Raw genomic sequence first — 19,835 nt, 5'->3', positions numbered from 1 at the left:
GGAGAAGCCTTGTGAGGAGATTTATGAGCATTTATGATGCCACTTGGTCTGTTCAGCCTGGAGGAGACTGAGGGGAGACCATATTGTAGTCTTGAACATCCTTATGAGGGGAAGTAGACAGGCAGGTACCAATCTCTTCATTCTCATGATCAGTGACAGCACTCAAGGAAACATCATGAAACTGAGTCAGAGGAGGTTTAGATTGGATATCAGAAAAAGTTTCTGCACCCAGAGGGCAGTTGGGCACTGAACAGGGTCCCCAGGGAAGTGGTCACAGCACCAGTGTGACAGAGTTATAGAAGCATTTGCAAAATGCTCTCAGGGGACAGGGTGAGACTCTTGGCGTGTCCTGTGCAGGGCCAGGAGCTGGATCCTGATGGGCCCTTCCAACTTAGCACATTCTATAAGTCTCTGATTCTAGAGACATCTCAAAAACTGATTCCAAGAGGATGTGCTAGATTCTTTTCAGTGGTGCCGGCGACAGGAAGAGGAGCAGCGGCCATAAAGTGAAACACAAGAAGTTCCACCTCAGCATGAGGAAGAACTTCCTTACGTTGAGGGCGGTAGAGCACTGGAACAGGCTGCCCGGGGCGGTGGCGGCGTCTCCCTCTCCGGAGACATTCCGAACCCGTCGGGACGTGCTCCGGTGTCACCGGCGGCAGTGACCGTGCCCCGGCAGCGGGGCTGGCCGACACCGCGCCCAGAGCTCGGGGCTCCCTCCCGGCCCTGAAGCCCCGGCGCCGCCTGGCCCCGCCCCGCCCGGCACTGCGCCTGCGCTTGCGCGCGACCGCGGAGTCCTTGAGCGGCCGGGGCGCGGCGGCACCGCCGACATGCAGCGCTGGGGCCGCGTCTCCTGCGCGCTCGCTCGGGTACGGCACCGGCGGGGCGGCGAGGCGAGGGCAAGGGAGGGGACAAGGGACGGAAGCCGCGCCGGGCAGCTCGGGCCTGGACTTTCTTCAGACCCCTTAGCCCGCCGGGGGCGTGTGTGAGGGCGGGCGGGGCCGGAGTGGCGCCTTGAGGCGGGCGCGGGCCTTGGCCGCGCTGCCCTCCCTGCTCGGCTGTCCCCGTCCCTCGCCGCTCGGGCGAGTGGTGGCAGCGGTGGCGGCCCTCAGGGTCCGTGAGCGGCGGGGAGCAGCTGTCGTGTGCGTTATCGGTGTCCCGGTGTCCCAGCCCGCGGGAGGCCGCGGCCGTGGTGCCTGCAAAAGGCGCCGCCGTCAGCCGGCCCCGGCTTTTGGGCTGCGGTGCTGGGGACTTCGCAAATGCTTCCAGGGACATCCTCTACTCCAGTTACAGCGTGATCGGCCCTCGATGTGTTTGTAGCAGCTGCTCTGTGCTGTCCCATTACTTTTTCGTAAAGGTTAAAAAAACTTGCCCTCCCGAACCTCCTATGAGATCCAGCTGCCTGTTCATAGGAAATGGCTGAAGGGGTTGGTTACAGAACAAGACTCTTGTGGATATCTAATTTATGTCATTATGTGGTTTGAGAGTTGAAAGAGTTTTGTAGTTAGAGGTGAGCCTGAGGTGAGAGTGACCTGAGAACAGGTGTGATGGCACACTGAGGTGACAGAGCAGGTAAGTGGCAGAGCAGCTTCTGCCTCTTGTTCCGCTCAGTGCCCGCTGTGCTTCAGTCCTGCTGTTCCTGTTTTGGTTACTGGTGACAGTAACTGTGTATTCATCTCTGTGTGGCTGAATGCTTATTTTCCCTCAGGGATAGACAGAAACTTGTAAAACCAAGGGGTTGTTTTTATTAATTTTTTTTTCCTTTCTAGAGAAGCCATTTTGATCGAATTCATCATGGTCTGCAGGGAGTTTGTGCAGTGCCACAAAGATCATATGCTGATCAAGGTAATTTCTTGTGAGAAACCTGTTTTGGACAAAAAAACCCCCACCAACCCAAACCCCCACAAAAAACAAAACAATACTTCAAACTCAGAAATCAGCCTTCCAGATGAAAACTGTGGTTTATTTTCATAATTTGATTTCAAGTTAAAGCTGTAAATAGAAGTTGAACTTCACCATCTCTGTTCTTACATCAATTAATATTCTAAAAGAGATTGTGGTTACAAGATATGGGCTCGGTACAAAGTTCATAGCTTCCACTGCTTTATAATCAATAGAGTTTGCACAGATAACTATTGCAGCCATCTTTTCCCCTTTATAAATTTGTGGCATTCAGTAAGCATTTATGATTGGTGCTAAACATTAATAGAACCTATGTTGGAAAAAATGTTACAGTAAACTATTGAGACATCTTGGGTTAAGTTCTTAAAGACTTTAGAGCAAGAAGGATGGGAAATTCAGTTTCTTGATGTCATTTTACAGTATTTTCCTTGTGAAATTTAAGTCTGGTTATTTTTCTTGTGGAATGAGTACCTTTAGACAACCTTTCACTGTGTCCATAAAGTTACTTTCGCATATGAGGTGTAGCTTCCTTATCTAATCCTATTTCATTCCCTTGCACAGTTCTCACTGCACAGTTGTTGTGCTGAAAGGCAGTAACCCAGCTGTTCTCTGTTTCAGTGGATGCCGATGTCACCGTCATTGGCTCTGGGCCTGGAGGATATGTTGCTGCCATCAAAGCAGCTCAGCTTGGGTTTAAGGTGAGGCCTCACTCAGATAGCACAGCACTCATCCAGGTTAAGTTCAGAGGTATCTGTGTGACACTGTAATCCTTCTGGCACGTCTTGGGCCACCAGGTGCTGTAGACATCTTTTGCTAATCTTTCCTTTCCTTGCTTACCTGCATCCTGCAGAATTTGAAATGGAGATCTGACTGTATTACTATCTATAGCCCTGCTACTGACAGAGCTGCTTAGGACAGCTTACTTTTGGTTGGAACTGGTAATAAAATAAGGTGGGCTTATACTCCTGTGAAAGAGAAGGTGGGAAAACAGTGCTAGGAAGGAATTTTTCTTTCAACAAATGGAAAAATAAAGTGATCATGACTGACAAAAAGACTGGTGGAAAACTGTTTTGAAGAACAGACTGAGGGAGCTCAGAAGGAGAAAAAGCCATATTCAGCTGATATGCTTTTTGAATGTGATTAGTGGAATTCTACTGGCATATGAGAATTTTAGAGGCAAAAGAAATACTGTACTCTCTTAGTTGCATTTATTTATGTTCATCTCCATTCTGTCTTGTTGTCTTTGAATGCTTTTCAGAAGAGGCAATTTATGCCTGATGTGTATTAGTGGTGTCATTTCATTAAGTACTGTGAGAGTTGTATGTGTATAATATATGTCAGGTGTTTTTAAACTTATAAAAATACAAAATGTGACTTCAGGATATTTCTTTGCCTTCACTTTTTAATATGAGGCCAGCTGACACTCTTGGTATTGCATTATTGTTCTTGTAATTATCTGGAAAGAACTCTGAGAAGGTGGTGCTAGCATTCTTGAGCACATTTCTGCTGTTTTGTATGTCACAATGTTTCTGAATTACCTAAAATAGACTTCATGACCAAAATGAACTCCTGGTAATGAGTTCCAGTGAGGCACAGGAATGGGGAGCCTATGCAGTGTGTAGTTTTCATCTTTCAGTATTTTCAGAACTTGGCTGTGCAAGGCCCTGAGCCATGTGATACATCATGGAATCACAGAATGGTTTGGGTTGGGAGGGATGTTAAAGCTGGCCTTGTTCCAACTCCCCTGCCATGGACAGGGACACCTTCCCCTGGACCCTGTTACTGAGAGAGCCATCCAGCCTGGCCTTGCACATTCAGGGCTGGGGCATCCACAGCTTCTCTGGGCAACCTATTCCTGTGCCTCACCAGCCCCACAGTAAAGAATTCCTTCCTTCAGCTTAAGGCTGTTTCTGTCACTAAATATCCTTGTGAAAAGTCCCTCTCCAGCCTTCTTGCAAGCCCCCTTTAGGTACTCCAAGGCTGCTGTGAGGCCTCCCCAGAGCCTTCTCAGCCTGTCTTCAATGGGGGAGGTGGTCCAGCACTGTGATTAACTTGGTGCCTCCTCCAGCAGGTCCAGTTCTGTGTTGTGCTGGGGGCCACGGGGCTGGGCACAGTACTCCAGCTGGGGTCTCATGAGGGCAGAGTAGAGGGGGAGAGGCACCTCCCTCAATGTCTTTGATGCTGACTGTGTCTGGACAGGGAGGTTTGAGTAGATGGCCTCCTAAGGAGGTCCCTTCAAACTGAATTTACCTGTAATTCTGAGTGTTGTCCCTCATTGGTCAGTATTCCCAAAAATGGGTGTCAGTAACATCTTTTTGGGCATCTTTTAGCCTTCTGATATGTAACTGTATCAAAATATAAGTGTTTGAGATTCCATTAGGTTGTACATCTGCCTGTGACCTAGAGCAAAATAACTGAATTGTCTTTGCACATCTTTGTGAATTACTGTTTTGTCATGGTAATCACTCTTGCTTCTGAAGGTATGTGGTTACTTAGCTAGTAAGCTGAGAATAAAAGGTGCTCAGTGATGCAGGTTTTAATAAAGATTGTGGCCTTCTGCCACATGAGTTCATGTTTGATTATTCCAAAGCTATTTTTGTGGCTGGCTATAAAGCAGCTTTTCTTGGAGCAGTACTGTCCTTGAGTCCTTCATATCTGTGATTAACAGTAGGATACCATGCACAAGGGGGTTAAAAAGTGCCCTGGATTCTCTTTTTCATCATAGTAAAAAATAATTCTCTTAGACTGTTTCACTACTAGTTAGAGAGGGGAAAATGCTTGGACATACTTGTGCATGTCACCATAATCATTGAATAAACATGTAGAATGTTTTTAGTAGACTGGCAAAAAGATTGTATAGTTACACCATCCATGGAAGAAGCTAATTCTGCTCTACTGAATTACTTAGATTTCAGTTTTAGTGCTGTTTCTATTGGCACAAGCATTGAGCCCTTGTATCTGCACTACAGCATCCCATGTTGTTGCCAGTAGTGTTCTCTGGGTTTTGGCTTCCCAAAAGCTTTGCTTGGCCTTGTCAGTGAAGGTCATGTGAAATGGATGAGGCAGAACATCCTTGCTGGGTAAAGAAAGGTGCAGTCTGGTGCTGTTTGATCCATGGTGCAGCTTTTAAAGCCCTTGTGTTGTGTTTCATGTATTCATGTGCTCAAAACAAGAGGAAGGGGAGGTAGGGGATGAGCATGTCTCAGAATGTTCTTGTGATTTGATTTGGTGAATTCTGCTCTTCATGTTATCATCACCTACCTTAGCACAAAAACAACAATTTAAAGAAATTGTGAAAGGTTTTCACCTAGGTAGTTGCCTCTCAGTGGACTGGAGCTCTCAAGAGTGTGAACCAAGGTTACAATTATTTTGAATGTGTGTGCCTTCCAAAGAAGGAGGTGACAATTCCTTTGCTTATACAATTCCTTCTCTGAAGGAGACCTTCCTTTGCTCTCCTTCATTTTCTCCCAGTGATCTGGTTTTAAATGAAGTTTTGGCCGTTGTTTTTGTCCTTTGCACACTTTGATGTTGTCAGCTTAATGAGAAGGAGATGAAATATTTTCCATCCCTGTTGTTATTGACCTTATTTTTGTTTGGTTTTGCTGTACTTCATTTTTGTTTTTTCTTTCTTCATAGGTGGTGGTACAGCTTTATAGCAGCAGAAGGAAATGTTGTTTGTGGCTTGGGGGTTTTGTTCTGTTTTGTTTTCTTGGAAGAAAAGATAGCTTCATGGGATTTTAATCTATGCCAGTTCATTTACCAATTGTTTTCTTGTTTTTATGAATCTTCACATGATTTACATGTTTTGTTTCTAGCAGTTTTTTCTGTAATTGTTAGGGGAACATCTTTCATTGGACTGAGTCTTGTATTTATTATTTACTTTGTAGATTTTTGTGGTAGGACTACAGAAGTGCATAAAAGTAGCACTTGTATGAATTGTGCAGTGGCTGTTGTTTGCAGACAGTAAACTGGTGCAGTTTGGTGGAGAATTTGGTTGCAAGGAACTATTTTGTGGGTTTTAAGTTAACAAAAAAATGAGAGAAGGGAAACATGAGCTGTAAAATAAATCTAGGAATTAAATTAAGGGGATACTTGTAGAGGTAGAATTACTAGACAAGTAGCCAAATGTCTTTGTCATCAATTCTACATTGTGAGAGAGCCCATAAGGAAATGGTGGCAGAGTATTAATAAAATTTTTTTTTTCCCTCTGTTGTTTTTCCTCAGACTGTCTGTGTAGAAAAAAATGCAACGTTAGGGGGAACCTGTTTGAATGTTGGATGTATTCCATCCAAGGTAAGTTGCATGTTTGTCATAGCTTCATTAAAAGCAGCTGACATGATGTGCTTTGCTTGGAAGGAGAATAAGAAGGAGTTTCTCAAGATGGATGTCCATGTAAGAGTGGCCTGGAGGGTGAGGCTGTGCAGTGTGGAGCAATACAGATGTGGAGAGAAAGAGCTGAGTCCAACACATGCACTCTGAAAGAAAGGACAAGCAAGAAGAAATTAATAAGAACTTCCTATTTGACCTTGTCAGTCTAGTTTAAAGTGATTTCAGGCCTTGGCCTTTGTAAGGACAGTGCTGTTGCTGGGGAATCTGCCTCAGTAGCACCCAGCAGGTGGAGGAAGACTCTGCTAAGGCAGAGTTTGTGATGTTTGTGATGGCTGTAGACATAATATTCTTAGCAAGATCCCTCCTAACTGTGTTGCTGTTTCTAATCCTTTTGCTCAAGAGGTTCTGTTAGCATGGGAGGAGAAAATACAGTATAAATACTAAAGGGTTTTTAAAATTTATGTTAATTTTTCTAAACATTTAGTAATCATTTTAATGAGGTTCTGAGTATCTTAATATATTGAAGCACCAATGAAACATGTTAATCCACACAGTGCTACCTTGAAAGTTTGAAACTACTGCTGGGATCTGCTTCTCAAGTACCCTATTATTTTTTTATCCTTTAGATTTCTTATGAAAATACTCTTGAACCCATGGCTAAACTTGAATGCTATCTAGAATTCATTTGAATTGCAGTAAACTTAAAAAGAGGATACGTCGGCTGTGTACACCAAGGCAGTAACAAATGATTCAAATATTCTTTTCCAGAAAACCACTCAAAATAATACCTTGGGCATGGATTATTTTTTTTTCCTTTCTAGTTGCTAAAGTCTTAAACAGTGGCTGCATCTTTTAAGTAATGTGAATGTTACAGATTTGGGACTGGGACAGTTATGTAAAGTAGAGAAATTACTTTAAAGACAGTTGATAAAAATTATAAAAATAGAATTATCTTATTTTGATAGTATTAGTTTTACACAAACATATGTTGATAAGGCAAGTATTTCAAAATGCCCTTTGAATCTTTTACTGTGCCTACTTTAGATTTAAGTCAGTGCAAACTCACACTGCTGTCCTTGCAAAGATATAGATAATTTCATATTTGGGGTGGCTATAACAAATCAATTTTCTTAGTAAGATCCTACCTTAACTATATTGTTATTTCTAATCAAAATACAATTATCAATCTTCTCAATTTGAAGCTACTAATTTTTAGCCATCCATATAAAAACCATTCTAATTTTATCTAAGAATTTGGAATATCCATGTACCTGAGCTAGCTCCAAGCTATCCAGCTTCAGCTTGGCTGGCTATGCAGTTACAGAAACTTCAGCACAAAACCTCAGAATTTAACTCATATATGTCTACACAGGTTAAAATCTTAACAGGCATTTTAGTATAGATTTTCCTCATCAAAGTTATTCTGTATCTTCTCTTTGGCCATCAGTCACAGTTATTTTTCTCTTCCTCTATTTGATCTGTTCCTTTTTTTTTTGAGTAATTATCAGTTTCTATGGTGAAGTGAGCAAAAAGGATGGGTGTTGATTTAACTGTTTTCTATTTCTAGGCAAAGTATGTAACTTCATTGAATGTTTCAGTAGGAACTACTGTGTACAAGTTCTGTGATTGAAATACACCTTTTCAAATATGTAAATATCGAGCAATAGTGAGAACATTTTGCAAATAGCATAATTATTTTTCCTTATAGTAAATACTCTTTTATATTATATATGGAATGTATGTCCAAATCCACATTTTTGTGTGTCTGTTTTAGGCCTTGCTGAACAACTCACATCTGTATCATTTGGCCCACGGAAAAGATTTCGCTAATAGAGGAATTGAAAGTGAGTGAAGAGCTCTCACTGCCTGTTGCATAAGTGGTTTCCACCAAGAAGTAAATTTAGTCTTTCAAATCTGATTAGTATGGTTTTCTGGTCAGAACATTTTTAGAGTTATAAATAATATCCTTTATCTGTCATTTGGAGGCTCAGGAACGTGTCTGCTCTTTGCACTCTGGATATTGGATAGATAAGTTATAGCTGAAAAGTGCAATATTGATTTTCAGCATAGCAGTTGTTGAAGGTAACCTTTAGCATGTAGTGGGGCCATTCAACACATCTTTCTGTGCCAGTTGTTAACTGTGTTGAGGTTAGCTCTTTTAACATTACATGCTTGATGTAAGTTGTTTTAATGCTTGATGTAAGTTGTTTTGCTTTAACTTTAGTTACAGGACTCCGTTTGAATCTAGAGAAGATGATGGAACAGAAGAGTAGTGCAGTGAAGGCCTTAACAGGTGGAATTGCTCATTTATTTAAACAAAACAAGGTTAGTTTGGATTATATACTGAGATATATCCAAATTTTTAATCTGAATTTTTAACTTTTTATATTTTCACATTGCCACATAAATTAGAGTGACTGATATGGCAAGGGCAGAATTTGAATTCTTGTCTTCCAGAAAACTTTTAATTGCCTAGTGCCTTCATTCTTAATCTGCTTAAAGGAATAGTATACCATTACTATTCCTACTAGTATGCAGTTACTTTGTGATTTGTACCAGACAGAGATGCAGAGAGATGTTCTAGCAGCATCTCTAAGCATTAGTGAGATTCAGATGAAATGCAGCCTAACTTACTTGAACCTGACTTCATTGTTTTCTGATTACTAAAGGTTGTACATGTATCTGGGTTTGGAAAAATAACTGGCAAGAACCAAGTCACTGCAACTAAAGAGGATGGCAGCACACAAGTTATCAACACAAAGAACATACTCATAGCCACAGGCTCAGAAGTGGCTCCCTTCCCTGGAATTACTGTACGTATTTGAACTTAATTGTACTTCCTTTTCAGTGTCTCGTAGCCACACGGTTTAATGTGTAATAATGGTTTGCACCTGACTGCACTTCATGCTGTGTGTGTTTTGTATATGGTATGTAAAAGGTGTTTGGTATAGAATATGTAACAGAGATTGCAGACCTCCCTTTGTGCATTTCTTTGTCATTAGATTGATGAAGATACCATTGTGTCATCCACTGGTGCGCTGTCACTGAAACAAGTTCCAGAAAAGATGGTTGTCATTGGTGCAGGAGTCATCGGTGTGGAACTGGTGAGAGGATGTTTAAACCACTCAACTTTTAATTTGTAAAGGAAAAAGCTGTATTTTTTGTGGCTGTATTTGATGGTTTTGCTGTGCTTTAACAGTTCAGTGAGTTGTAGTCAGTCTGTTCAAACTTCATAGCCTGCTAGCTCCATTTTTTACCAGAAAAGCTGGGATAAGTGTCTGTTGGGTCAGTACTTCTGCAGCTGGTTAGATAAGCAAAGAAATTAGAGAGGAACATCCAGGGCCTTGCATAATTATTTTTCTCTTGTGGAGGGGTAGGGATGTGAGGGAATGCCAGGGTAATCAGGATGAATTTTGTGTTTAGTAGTTAATCTCAAGAGATGATTAATGTGATCTGGTAGTACATATTCTATCAACCAGAAGCATGGAGACTTTGTAGTTCATTGTGGTCTGAGTCCTTTTACCTCACACCTACACATTTCAAAAAGAATTTATATTTGCTGGTCTTGCAGCTGCTTGAATCTGTGCCCATCTGCCAGGTGGTTGCTTAACCTGCTGACTAATAAGCTGGGAAAGAGTAAGCAAAGTGAAATTCTGTACTGGGTGGATGTGGGTAACTGTAGGTAGATACCTCCAGGGTGTACATGGGTTTTGTTGGTGAGGCTGATGATCATGGTTAAGGTTGTAAATATAGACAGGACCAGCAGAGGCTCCATTTTGTTGTGTAAAATTTCCTTAATGTGATACTGTTTTGATTAATTAGTAGTGGTATTAGGGCACCACAAGCAATTCCCTTTGGGTTTTCCTTTCAGATTCTTTGATTTTGAATTTCTTCTATACCTATAGTATAAATAAAACATACATGAGTTATATTTAGTGATTTTGTTAGCTATTTCTTTAAAAGCCTAATTCCCTGAATTCGATCATGGAAGTTTTGTGTCTGTAAATAAACAATGATAATCTTTTCATGGAAAGGCTGGGGGAAGTTGAACTTGTTTTATTTTACATCATGTTTGTAGAAACTGATCAGTTTGCTGTTACATGTTATCCTGCTTTAGAAGAGTTTACAGTCTGTTGTAAATACTAGAGTAAAAGTATCTGAAATCTGCTTTTCAAAATCTCTTTTTACTTGCATTGTTGACCTGCAGGGTTCAGTTTGGCAGCGCCTCGGTGCAGATGTGACAGCTGTTGAGTTCATGGGCCATGTTGGGGGAATGGGAATTGACATGGAGATCTCTAAGAACTTCCAACGCATTCTTCAGAAGCAGGGATTCAAGTTTAAACTGAACACCAAAGTCACTGGTGCTACCAAGAGACCAGATGGAAAAATAGATGTAGCGTAAGTGTTAAACATAAAGCTAAAGGAATGCAAAATTTTTTCTTCCTCCCAATCCATCAAACCTATTTAAAAATACAATCTGATATTATTTTTTAAACAGGAATGAAAATTAATTCTCTAGTGCAATTAAATGTTTATCCTTCTTTAACAACTTACAGAGCTCATAATTTTGGGTTTATTAAGTCCTGAGTTGCTTATACAGGAGAGGTTCCATTGACTTGAGTTGAGTGCATTCTGGCATAAAACCACTGTTACAATGAGATCAGTAATAAAAACAGAACTCTAATTTGTTATTTTCATGGAAGATATTTGCTTCTAGTATAACTAGCATAAGTACCATGATTGTTCATACAGTTATTTCCAAGCCATTAATTCTTGACTATGTGCTGTAAGGTCATCTTGTCTTAGGGTAAGCCTGGCAGAGATATTATTGTTCTTGAACAGAAATAAATGAAACTATACAAAGAGTTTATTTTAGTGGTCTTACTCAAGACCTTTGAAGTTTTATACATGAACAGTTAATATAGAAACACATAAAGCAAATTTGCTTTGTACAAGTTCATAAGTATGCACTAGTTCTGTTTGTGTTTATGGATTCTCTATGCAGAATCTGTATTTTAAAAAATTGCTTGATGTCACAAAAAAAAGCTTAAATGTTTTTTCACTGGAGACTAACTATGGAGACTTTTACTTGCTGGATCACTGTAGCTTGGGACAGTCTGTCATCCATCACTCTAAAGGTCCAGGGTTTGGGCTTCTTTGCATGCCAAACTCATGCTGGCTGAATCTCTCATGTAGTCTGTTTCTACTTTTAGGGTATCATTTTGGTTCAGAGTGTGCTTTTGAACCACACTTCCAATTATCCTCACTTCCCATGCTTTGGTTCTTGTGCTCTCAGAGTACAGGAACTGAACTTGCTCTGGGCACAAATAATGACCAGATGCCCTTGAGGGATGCCTGGGATTCATGGCAGCTGCTAACAGGTGTTTGGTTCCTGGGCCAGGAGAAAGCTCGCTCAGGATACATGGCCCTACCCCACCCCAAGTATATATACCATATACAAAATAGATATACTTTGGGTGGCAAGTGCTCAGCAGTGATGACTTTGCTGTACAGATTTGATCCCATCAGATCATGCTACTTGCTGTTGAAAATACACCTTGATTTTCTCCCTGACAGTTGTTGGGAAATGCAGTAAGAGGTGTTGCCCCTTCCTCCCTCTTCCACTGCTGAACTCTTGCAAGGAAGAAGCCTGGGGCAGGCTGAGTGAAATGCTTTGGACCCAGCCAGGATTTCACCATCTTGGGTCTTACTAGTTACTAGCCAGGGAGAGATAAGGCTACAAGTTTACAGCTTAGCATTTTTGCTTCTTGTTTTGCTGTAGTGTTGAAGCTGCTGCTGGTGGCAAGGCAGAAGTATTAACTTGTGATGTGCTCCTAGTGTGCATCGGTAGGCGCCCTTTTACAAAAGATCTAGGTCTTGAGGAAATGGGAATAGAACTTGATAAGAAGGGAAGAATTCCAGTCAACAACAGATTCCAAACCAAGATTCCAAAGTAAGTAAGACTAATTTTTTTCCTGTTTTTTTTTTTAATGCAGAAAACTTTAAAAATATGTTTAACTTACTGAAGCACTTCTGGTTTTTAACAACAGAACATATTTTCCTTTGCTGAAAAGAAAACTCAATATATCCTATCATTTCAGTAGCTAAAAAATTTTAGTCAGCCTTTGGCGTTTTGTAATTTAAAAGTCACTGTGAATTTCATGTCACTAAGTACTTCTTGAAGTGTGGCCATTCTGTGGAAACTGCTAAAATGAAGTATTTTAATCTGTTTTGATTAGAGTTTTCAGTAATATGTTTCAAACAGACTGTTATGTAAGGTGTGCTAGGATGTTTTTAAACAGTGTCTTATTCTGTTTCATTGGTCTGATAGCATCTATGCTATTGGTGATGTAGTTGCTGGACCTATGCTGGCCCACAAGGCTGAGGATGAAGGCATTCTTTGTGTAGAAGGCATGGCTGGGGGAGCAGTTCACATTGACTATAACTGCGTTCCCTCTGTCATCTACACTCACCCTGAAGTGGCCTGGGTGGGCAAGTCAGAAGAACAGCTGAAAGAAGAGGTACTGTTTGTTTTCTTTTCCAGCAAAATTTGTTTTTCTCCTTTGAGCTTGGTTTCATTCCCTAGTTGTTTATCTAGCTACTTTATCTAAATTTCTGCATTTGAATTTATGGGTTAGGGTGTGTGAGTGAATGCTGCTCTTGTGCATGCCACTCTCCCAAGAACCACAGTTCTCATTAATGCATTCTGTGACATGAATATTGTTTGTTTGCAAATTAATATTTTTTGTACATTCTTACACCATTTACAGTGATAGTTCTTGTACATTCCTGTGTCTCCTGTTTTAGCTGTGCCTTGCTTCTCCTCATGTGTGTAACATTTGGTTACATTGTTCTTGTTGGTCATTAAGTCAGTGACACATCTCTTTTGCAGGGTGTAGAATACAAAGTTGGGAAATTTCCATTTGCTGCAAACAGTAGAGCAAAGACAAATGCTGACACAGATGGCATGGTGAAGATACTTAGTCATAAGTCAACAGACAGGATGTTGGGTGCTCACATTTTAGGCTCAGTAAGTATCATCAATTGTGCTTTCTTAGCCTTGTAATGTTCTATTTAGTGTTGCATAGTTGTTGAGTTAGAAGTGGTGTTTGTAAACAGGAAGGTTTGAGTTTGCCATACTTATATTTTTTTACAGTTCTGTTCCACACCCTAACCTCCTTCCTACTTTTTAGTTCCTTAGGTATAACTAAAAAAAAAAAGCCCAGCTTTTTTTTTTTTTTTTCTTTTTTTTTTCTTGAATTGCTGTAGTTATTTATTTGGTTTCTTTGGCAAGTTTTGTGTGGTGAGGTTTTTGGTGATGGTGTTTGTTGTGTTTTTTTTTTTCATTTTGTTTTTATGAATACTGCCAAATACTTGAGAGAACAGCAGAAATTGTTGATTTATCTTTTGGAAGTTGAAGGAGCTGAAAAGACTTTGTCTTTTTCATTGGTGTCTTCTTTTTTCCCTCTCTCCAACTACAGACCTCAGCAAGGGTGGTAATCTTATGCTGCAGTCACCAAATCTGGGATCAGTAATTTATGGAATTTAGAGTAAAAAACCTTTGGGATTTTCCCTGTTTAGGGGGTTTTTGTTTTTTGGTTTTTTTTTTTTTTTTTAACTAAAGTTAGACCCTAATCTTTCTCTGTTTTGTTTCTTAGCTGTATTTTTTTTTTAAATATGTTTGCAGAAACGCTTCCTTACATTTTTGTGTACAGCTTTCTGTACACAAAAGTTAAGCCAAGTTAACCAAATTGTTCTCAATAAGATTCTATGCAACTTAATTTCTCTTGCAGTTGTAGTAATTTAGAAACCAGCATGCCTTAAAGGAAGCACAACTTTGTCTTATACCAGCAGATCTAATTTTTAATTTTCTTCATTGGGAAAGGACTGGGGGAAAAATCTTATGGTTGTGGATCTGATTGCTAAAAATCTAAGAGGAGATTTAACTATTTTTGACTCCTCAAATATATATTCTCTTAGTAAATATGCATAAATACAGCAAATAAAAATGAAGGTGTAGGTGTAGTAACATGCCTTTTTTTTGATCTAGTTACCTCTTTTAACTTTTCAGGGAAGCATTGAAGTTTTGGGTAGGTTTCCTTTCATGGAAAAATGCCTAGCTTTTGCACAACTCTCAATGTTTGGATTTATGCTAGGTTTGATCACAATCACTAAATAGAGTACATTACTTACATTATAGCACAGATGAAGTGCTGGTTAAACCATAATTTCTCTTTTTTAGCAGAAAATGCTTATTTATAAGCTGCTACTAATGCAGCAGAATGTGGACAACTGCTTAAGAATTTGTGCTGATTGGAAGTACCATTAAATTACAGGGTGCTGGTGAAATGGTGAATGAAGCTGCCCTTGCAATGGAATATGGAGCATCATGTGAAGATGTAGCCAGAGTTTGCCATGCCCATCCAGTAAGTTAAACACCATTACACAGACAGGCTGTTCTTCCATGTAGCTATTACTGACTTGTAACTTTTTGTGCTTGCTCCCTACAGACGGTGTCAGAAGCCTTCAGGGAAGCAAACCTAGCAGCATCCTTTGGCAAAGCTATCAACTTCTAAAATGAAAGAGCAGATCTTTGTACATACATGGTACATCTCTGAAAATGGACTGTGGGCCCTTATGGAAGGCTGAATCTGAGGATTTTAGGACTGACTTAAGTGAATATCTTAATTTTAAACATCAGATATTTAAACAAGTAGAGTTTGGAACAAGTGGAATTATCCAGTCTCTGTAAATTAAAACATAAAATTACATGTTTATTTACACAATGAATGTTGCAGAAAAGCAGCCTGACAGAACTCTTTTCTTTTTGGAAACCAAACATTTTGCTGCTGCATGGGATTATCAGGTTTGCTGGTCAGAACTCTGGATGATTGTCCAGCATACCTTGTATTTTCTTATTTGAAGTAGTGTTACAATAAACCAGTTGAATACTGGCACTAAAAATGCCACTGGCACTTAAAATGCCACTGTCACTTCCGCACAAAAATGTGTTTCTTCTGAAGGGATTAACTTTGGTATTTAACCTACTTCTTACATATGAGTACCAAAACTTGTTTTCACCTAGTAGTGTTGGGATGTTGGGAGAAGAGGGGCTTGTGTAGATCAATTAAAATTATACTCACTTTTTAAAGAGAAAATTACTGTCTGTGTGATTCTCCACATCAGGTTTTCATATTGAAAACTCTTAAGGGGAAAAACTGAGTGCTGATTGAGAAATGAAAAATTGAAGACAAATTCATTGTACTGCTATCTAATCCTTTTTGGTTTTAAAGCTTCCATTGTCCAGCTCTCCTAAACTTGAAATGCTAAAACTTGGGTAGTGAAGCAGTGTTTGCTGTTAAATGCTATGGCATGAGGGTTATTCTGCACCTTCCACATGTAAGGGCTGCAGTGTCAGCTCTCCACACAATTAAGACATACTTTCTTCTCTTCTGTTTTCTATTTTGTTCTCTCTTTCTGTCTCTTCTGTAGCAAGAGAGCTTAATAAATACTTGACACGGCTGGAGGGTCTTCTTGGATTTTGTTTGTTGATTGGATCCTTGTAGTGTCTAGGTTGTTGATTATGTGGGCAAACTCACAAACAGATGGCACTGTTGGAAGATCTGTAACCTGTGTATGGAGCATGCCCAAATCCAGTAGTTAAAATTAACTTCTTTTCCAAGGTGCCATTTCTTCTCTTTTGCCAGGCCCTTCTGCCTTGAAGAAAACCTTAATACCTGCTGGTGTTGTGCATGTCCTTTTTCATTATGCCACTGGACTGAGAAGTGCACGTTCAGAAGGTGGTGCTTTTTTTTGGTTTTTTGTATAGACAAGATGGTTCCATCTTTCTAGCTTGCTTTATAGCTTCTTATTCAAGTATTGAGCCATTATCCATAGTGAGTGATAGAGATGGATGCCAGGATTACCATATCAGATAATCAGCAGAAGCCAGTGATACTCTTCTTCATTGTGATTTATTTTCTTAGCTTCTACTTTAAATGTAGATGGAGTTAAACCATAGCACCTCTTTAAGCTTATCAACATCAGAGGTGGTGAATTAATGTGGATCTGCTTTCAGGTGTTAGTAGGAAGCTGCTGAATGGAAAGTGAAGGTGAGACAACAGAGCAGAAAAGCTTGATTCTTCCAATAGATCTTGGCATTTCAGAATCACTTCTAACTTAACAAAGGTAAATGTTAAGTGTTAATCATGTGATCTGCAAGTTCTTCCCAGAAGCCTTCTCTTTCAGAAACAGTTTGGTTTCAGTGGTTGGTGACTGCCCACTGAAAGTTCAGCAAGGGGAAAGTGCCAGATTCTGCACCTGGATGTATGGACAGACTGGGGAATGAGAGGCTGGAAAGCAACAGTGTGGAAAGTTGAATTATGAGTCAACAGTGCCCTGGCAGCCCGGAGGGCCACATCTGTGCTGGGGACAGCATCACCAGCTGGGCAAGGGAAGAGATTGTCCTGTTCTCTGCACTGGGGCAGCCTTGAGTGCTGGGGGCAGTTTTGGGCACTACAATACAGAAAAGACATTAAACTGTTAGAGAGCATCTAAAGGAGGGCAACAAAGATGGTGAAGGACCTTGAGGAGAAGCCACATGAGGAGTGGCTGAGGTCAGTGGGTCTGTCCAGCCTGGATGAGACTGAGGGGAGACCTCACTGCAGTTACAACTCCCTCATGAGGGGAAGAGGAAGGACAGACCCTGATCTTTGGTGACCAGTGCTGAGGGAATGGCCTGAAGTTGTGTCAGGGGAGGTTGATGTTGGATATCAGAAAAAGGTTTTTCACTCAGGGGGTGGCTGGGCACTGGAACAGGCTCCCCAGGGCAGTGGTCACAGCACCAAACCCAACAGAGTCCAGGAACGTGGTGTGACTCTTGGGGTGTCCTGTGCAGGGCCAGGAGTTAGACTCGATGGCCTTTGTGGGGCCCTTCCAACTCTGTTTATTTTGTCAGTCCAAGCTTCAATTACCATATAAACTTGGTACATTCATACTTTCAGTGCTGACCTCTCTGTTTTCACTCTACATATCAAGGGTACATATCATTTCATAATCAATAACATGAAAGTAGTCTTAGGCCTAACTGGGAATCATGCAGGGGCTACACAATCCTTTTTGAATGCTGTGGCATAACAAACTACACATGGATGGTATTTCTTCACTCACTGCTGATTTGGTCTGAGTCACCATATTATGTTTTATAGTAATAGTAACCCTTCTTTAGAATTACACAGCTCAAGCCAAGTTTTTATTAGATCTCTAACCAATGTAAGAACAAGACTTGCTAAAGGATTAATTGGTGTACCATTGCAGCTACTGAAAATAGGCAGGAACTTAATGAGTCATACTAGGTACATACAGTGATACAAAAGTACTGTTTATTTTCAACATCAAAAAGTTACTTTTCTTTGGTTCTGTGGCTTTAAAGTCAATATAAAACCTGTTCACCTTTTCAGGTCTTAATGTAATGTCAAAAAGAACTAGTATAATACTTGTAAAACCCATCCTGACCACAAGCACTTCCCACTCCTGTTTACAAGCAAGTGCTGTAAACAGCAACCTTCTGGCTGATTGTCTGTAAGAGGGAGCGAACTGTCTCCTCCAGCTCCACCAACTGCTTGGCTTTGTCTTCCAGAACTTTCTGATTGTTTTCATATGTATTTTCCAAATCTGTAGGCAAAGGAAGGTGAACAAAACAGCTTAATTGGTGGTGTTTTGATGCATGTAAATCATTATAGATAAACTACTATAAACATTATTTCTAGTGTGGAAGATATGCTGATTGGGGAAAAAAACCAAAAAACAAACACAATCCTCCAAAATCAACAACGGCTGGAATGGCACCTTTTGTTTCCTTAACACAGGGATGAAAAGGAACAAAGAAGTTATTTTCCAAAGGTGAAAATCTGAAAGTATATTTTGAGGATTAAAATAATTGTACTTCTTTGCTCTATAGTGGCTTTTACAGAACAGTGAAATGTTTTGGCTTGTGATGATTAAGACTATCAGCAAGTCACAGTAACTGTGCAGCAGTAGCAAAGAGGGGAAGAATGAATTCCTGGCCTGGCAAAACCAGAAGGAAAATTTAATTCTGTCTCTGCTAGCCAGGGGCAGATTGCCTTGTTCTGGTTCAATCAACTTTGTCAACAGTAAATGTTAAATTAAACTGTGAACTGGAACTCCTGTGTCCTGATTAGCTTTTGTTTTAAGAGCTTTCCGGGGGGGGTGAGGAGAGCACTGTTTGAAGATGGGGGTCTTGCTGGTACAGATGAGTCCTTGGCCTGAGCAGAGTAGTTTTGTTCCTTCCCTGTGGTGGTTCTGGGGACAGTGAGAGATGCCTCACCAGAAGCTTGTGTCTCACCTGTAAGTTCCAGCTTATTCTATAGAAATCTTTGCTTCAAAAGACTGTATTATGTCCAGAAGAATAAGGAAAGCAGATCAAGTCTCAGTAACAAAAAAGTACCTTTTCTTTTCCCCTTCTGCTAATGAATAGCTGGTCTAACAGCATGAAATTGCTTCATATTCTAAGGTGCCAAATGACCTCCTCAGAAGAGCCTTACCTTTGAGCAGCTGGAGTTTGCTGTTTGCTTGAGCCAACAAGGCTTTAGCTTCATCTTGCAGCACGCCTGCTTTCCTCCTGGCCTCGGCCGACTCCTCTGTCTTCCTGGCAATGAGCTCCTCCACGGTTCTGTACTTGCCGCTGAGCTCGCTGCTGAGCACCTGTTCCCAATGCAAGCACAAGGTGGAGCTCACACAAAGCCAATCAGCGGGAGATGGCATTTCCTCCCTCTGTCCTTTACTAGTCCAGCTGCCAGGAGGGGCTACGCTGGCAGCTCACTTAACAAGGGCAGAAACGGTGTCAGGGTATTTCCTACTTTCTGTCCAAGACTAGGAGCCGTGGTGAAGACTCATCAGTTGCTCTTCTGCACATCTGTGGCTGTTTTACAGCTTCAATACTGGCACTTGGCAGAGATTTATGGGATTCAGTTCCAGGGTTCTGTAACTAATGGAAACCATGGCCCCTAGAACTGCTGGAAAGCTACACCTGGCACTGCTCCTGGCTGAGTGGCTGCATCTGGGGAGGAATAAATACCCCTGCTACCCTTTCAGCAACAGGAACTGAACTAGCTGCCCAGCTGGTGTTAGTGAAGTTGCTGGCAAAGTCATGAGGTTGGTTTCTCAGCTGTGCTTTTGTTGTGGGGTTAAGATTAAGAAGTCCTATGGCCCAACTAAATTCAACCATTGAGCAAGATAACAAACCAGAGCAGCACGGGAATTCTCTTGTGTTTACTTGACAGCACCTGAAATTCTACTTAATGTTTGGATATTGTTGAGTTGATGGATAATGCAGCTCTCCTGTCACAAAATGGCTCTCTGGAGATTGGTAGGCTAACTACAGACAAGAGATGGGAGCAATGAAACTTCCTTTGGCAGATTGGTCAATTGTTTTGTTAATGAACATTCTTTTGCTATTACAAAAGTGTGTAGCAAACATTGGGAGTAATGCCATATGTTCGCAGAGAAAAATCTTGCATCTCCGATATTTAGCAATTACTTCAGTTTTTTGTTAGGATAATTATTTTTCCTGTTGCTTGATTCTG

At 40.8% G+C, this 19,835-nt stretch overlaps 2 protein-coding genes across 2 annotated transcripts in view; one reads left to right on the top strand and one right to left on the bottom strand.

The window, feature by feature from the left end:
- The first annotated feature begins 772 nt into the window (after positions 1 to 772).
- Positions 773 to 15,752, top strand: DLD (dihydrolipoamide dehydrogenase). The gene is made up of 14 exons (XM_058021995.1): positions 773 to 869; positions 1,770 to 1,845; positions 2,521 to 2,600; positions 6,127 to 6,195; positions 8,006 to 8,075; positions 8,456 to 8,556; positions 8,901 to 9,044; positions 9,234 to 9,335; positions 10,439 to 10,629; positions 12,014 to 12,184; positions 12,563 to 12,752; positions 13,124 to 13,261; positions 14,568 to 14,657; positions 14,742 to 15,752. The coding sequence occupies exons 1-14, from the start codon at positions 831 to 833 to the stop codon at positions 14,805 to 14,807; spliced, it is 1,527 nt and encodes a 508-aa protein (XP_057877978.1). The 5' UTR covers positions 773 to 830; the 3' UTR covers positions 14,808 to 15,752.
- Positions 15,753 to 17,453: 1,701 nt separating this feature from the next.
- Positions 17,454 to 19,835, bottom strand: part of LAMB1 (laminin subunit beta 1) — a 42,577-nt gene continuing 40,195 nt past the window's right edge. The window contains exons 32-33 of the mRNA XM_058021994.1: positions 18,795 to 18,954; positions 17,454 to 17,904 (exon numbers count right to left, since the gene is read on the bottom strand). Of these exons, the coding sequence (XP_057877977.1) occupies positions 17,768 to 17,904; positions 18,795 to 18,954 (297 nt within the window). The 3' untranslated portion in view covers positions 17,454 to 17,767. The remainder of the gene's footprint in view (positions 17,905 to 18,794; positions 18,955 to 19,835) is intronic.

Source organism: Melospiza georgiana, chromosome 4, assembly GCF_028018845.1.
Source record: "Melospiza georgiana isolate bMelGeo1 chromosome 4, bMelGeo1.pri, whole genome shotgun sequence".
NCBI classification, from domain to species: Eukaryota; Metazoa; Chordata; class Aves; order Passeriformes; family Passerellidae; genus Melospiza; species Melospiza georgiana.
Note: the sequence above shows the minus strand (reverse complement) of the source record. Positions and strands in the feature narration are given on the sequence as shown.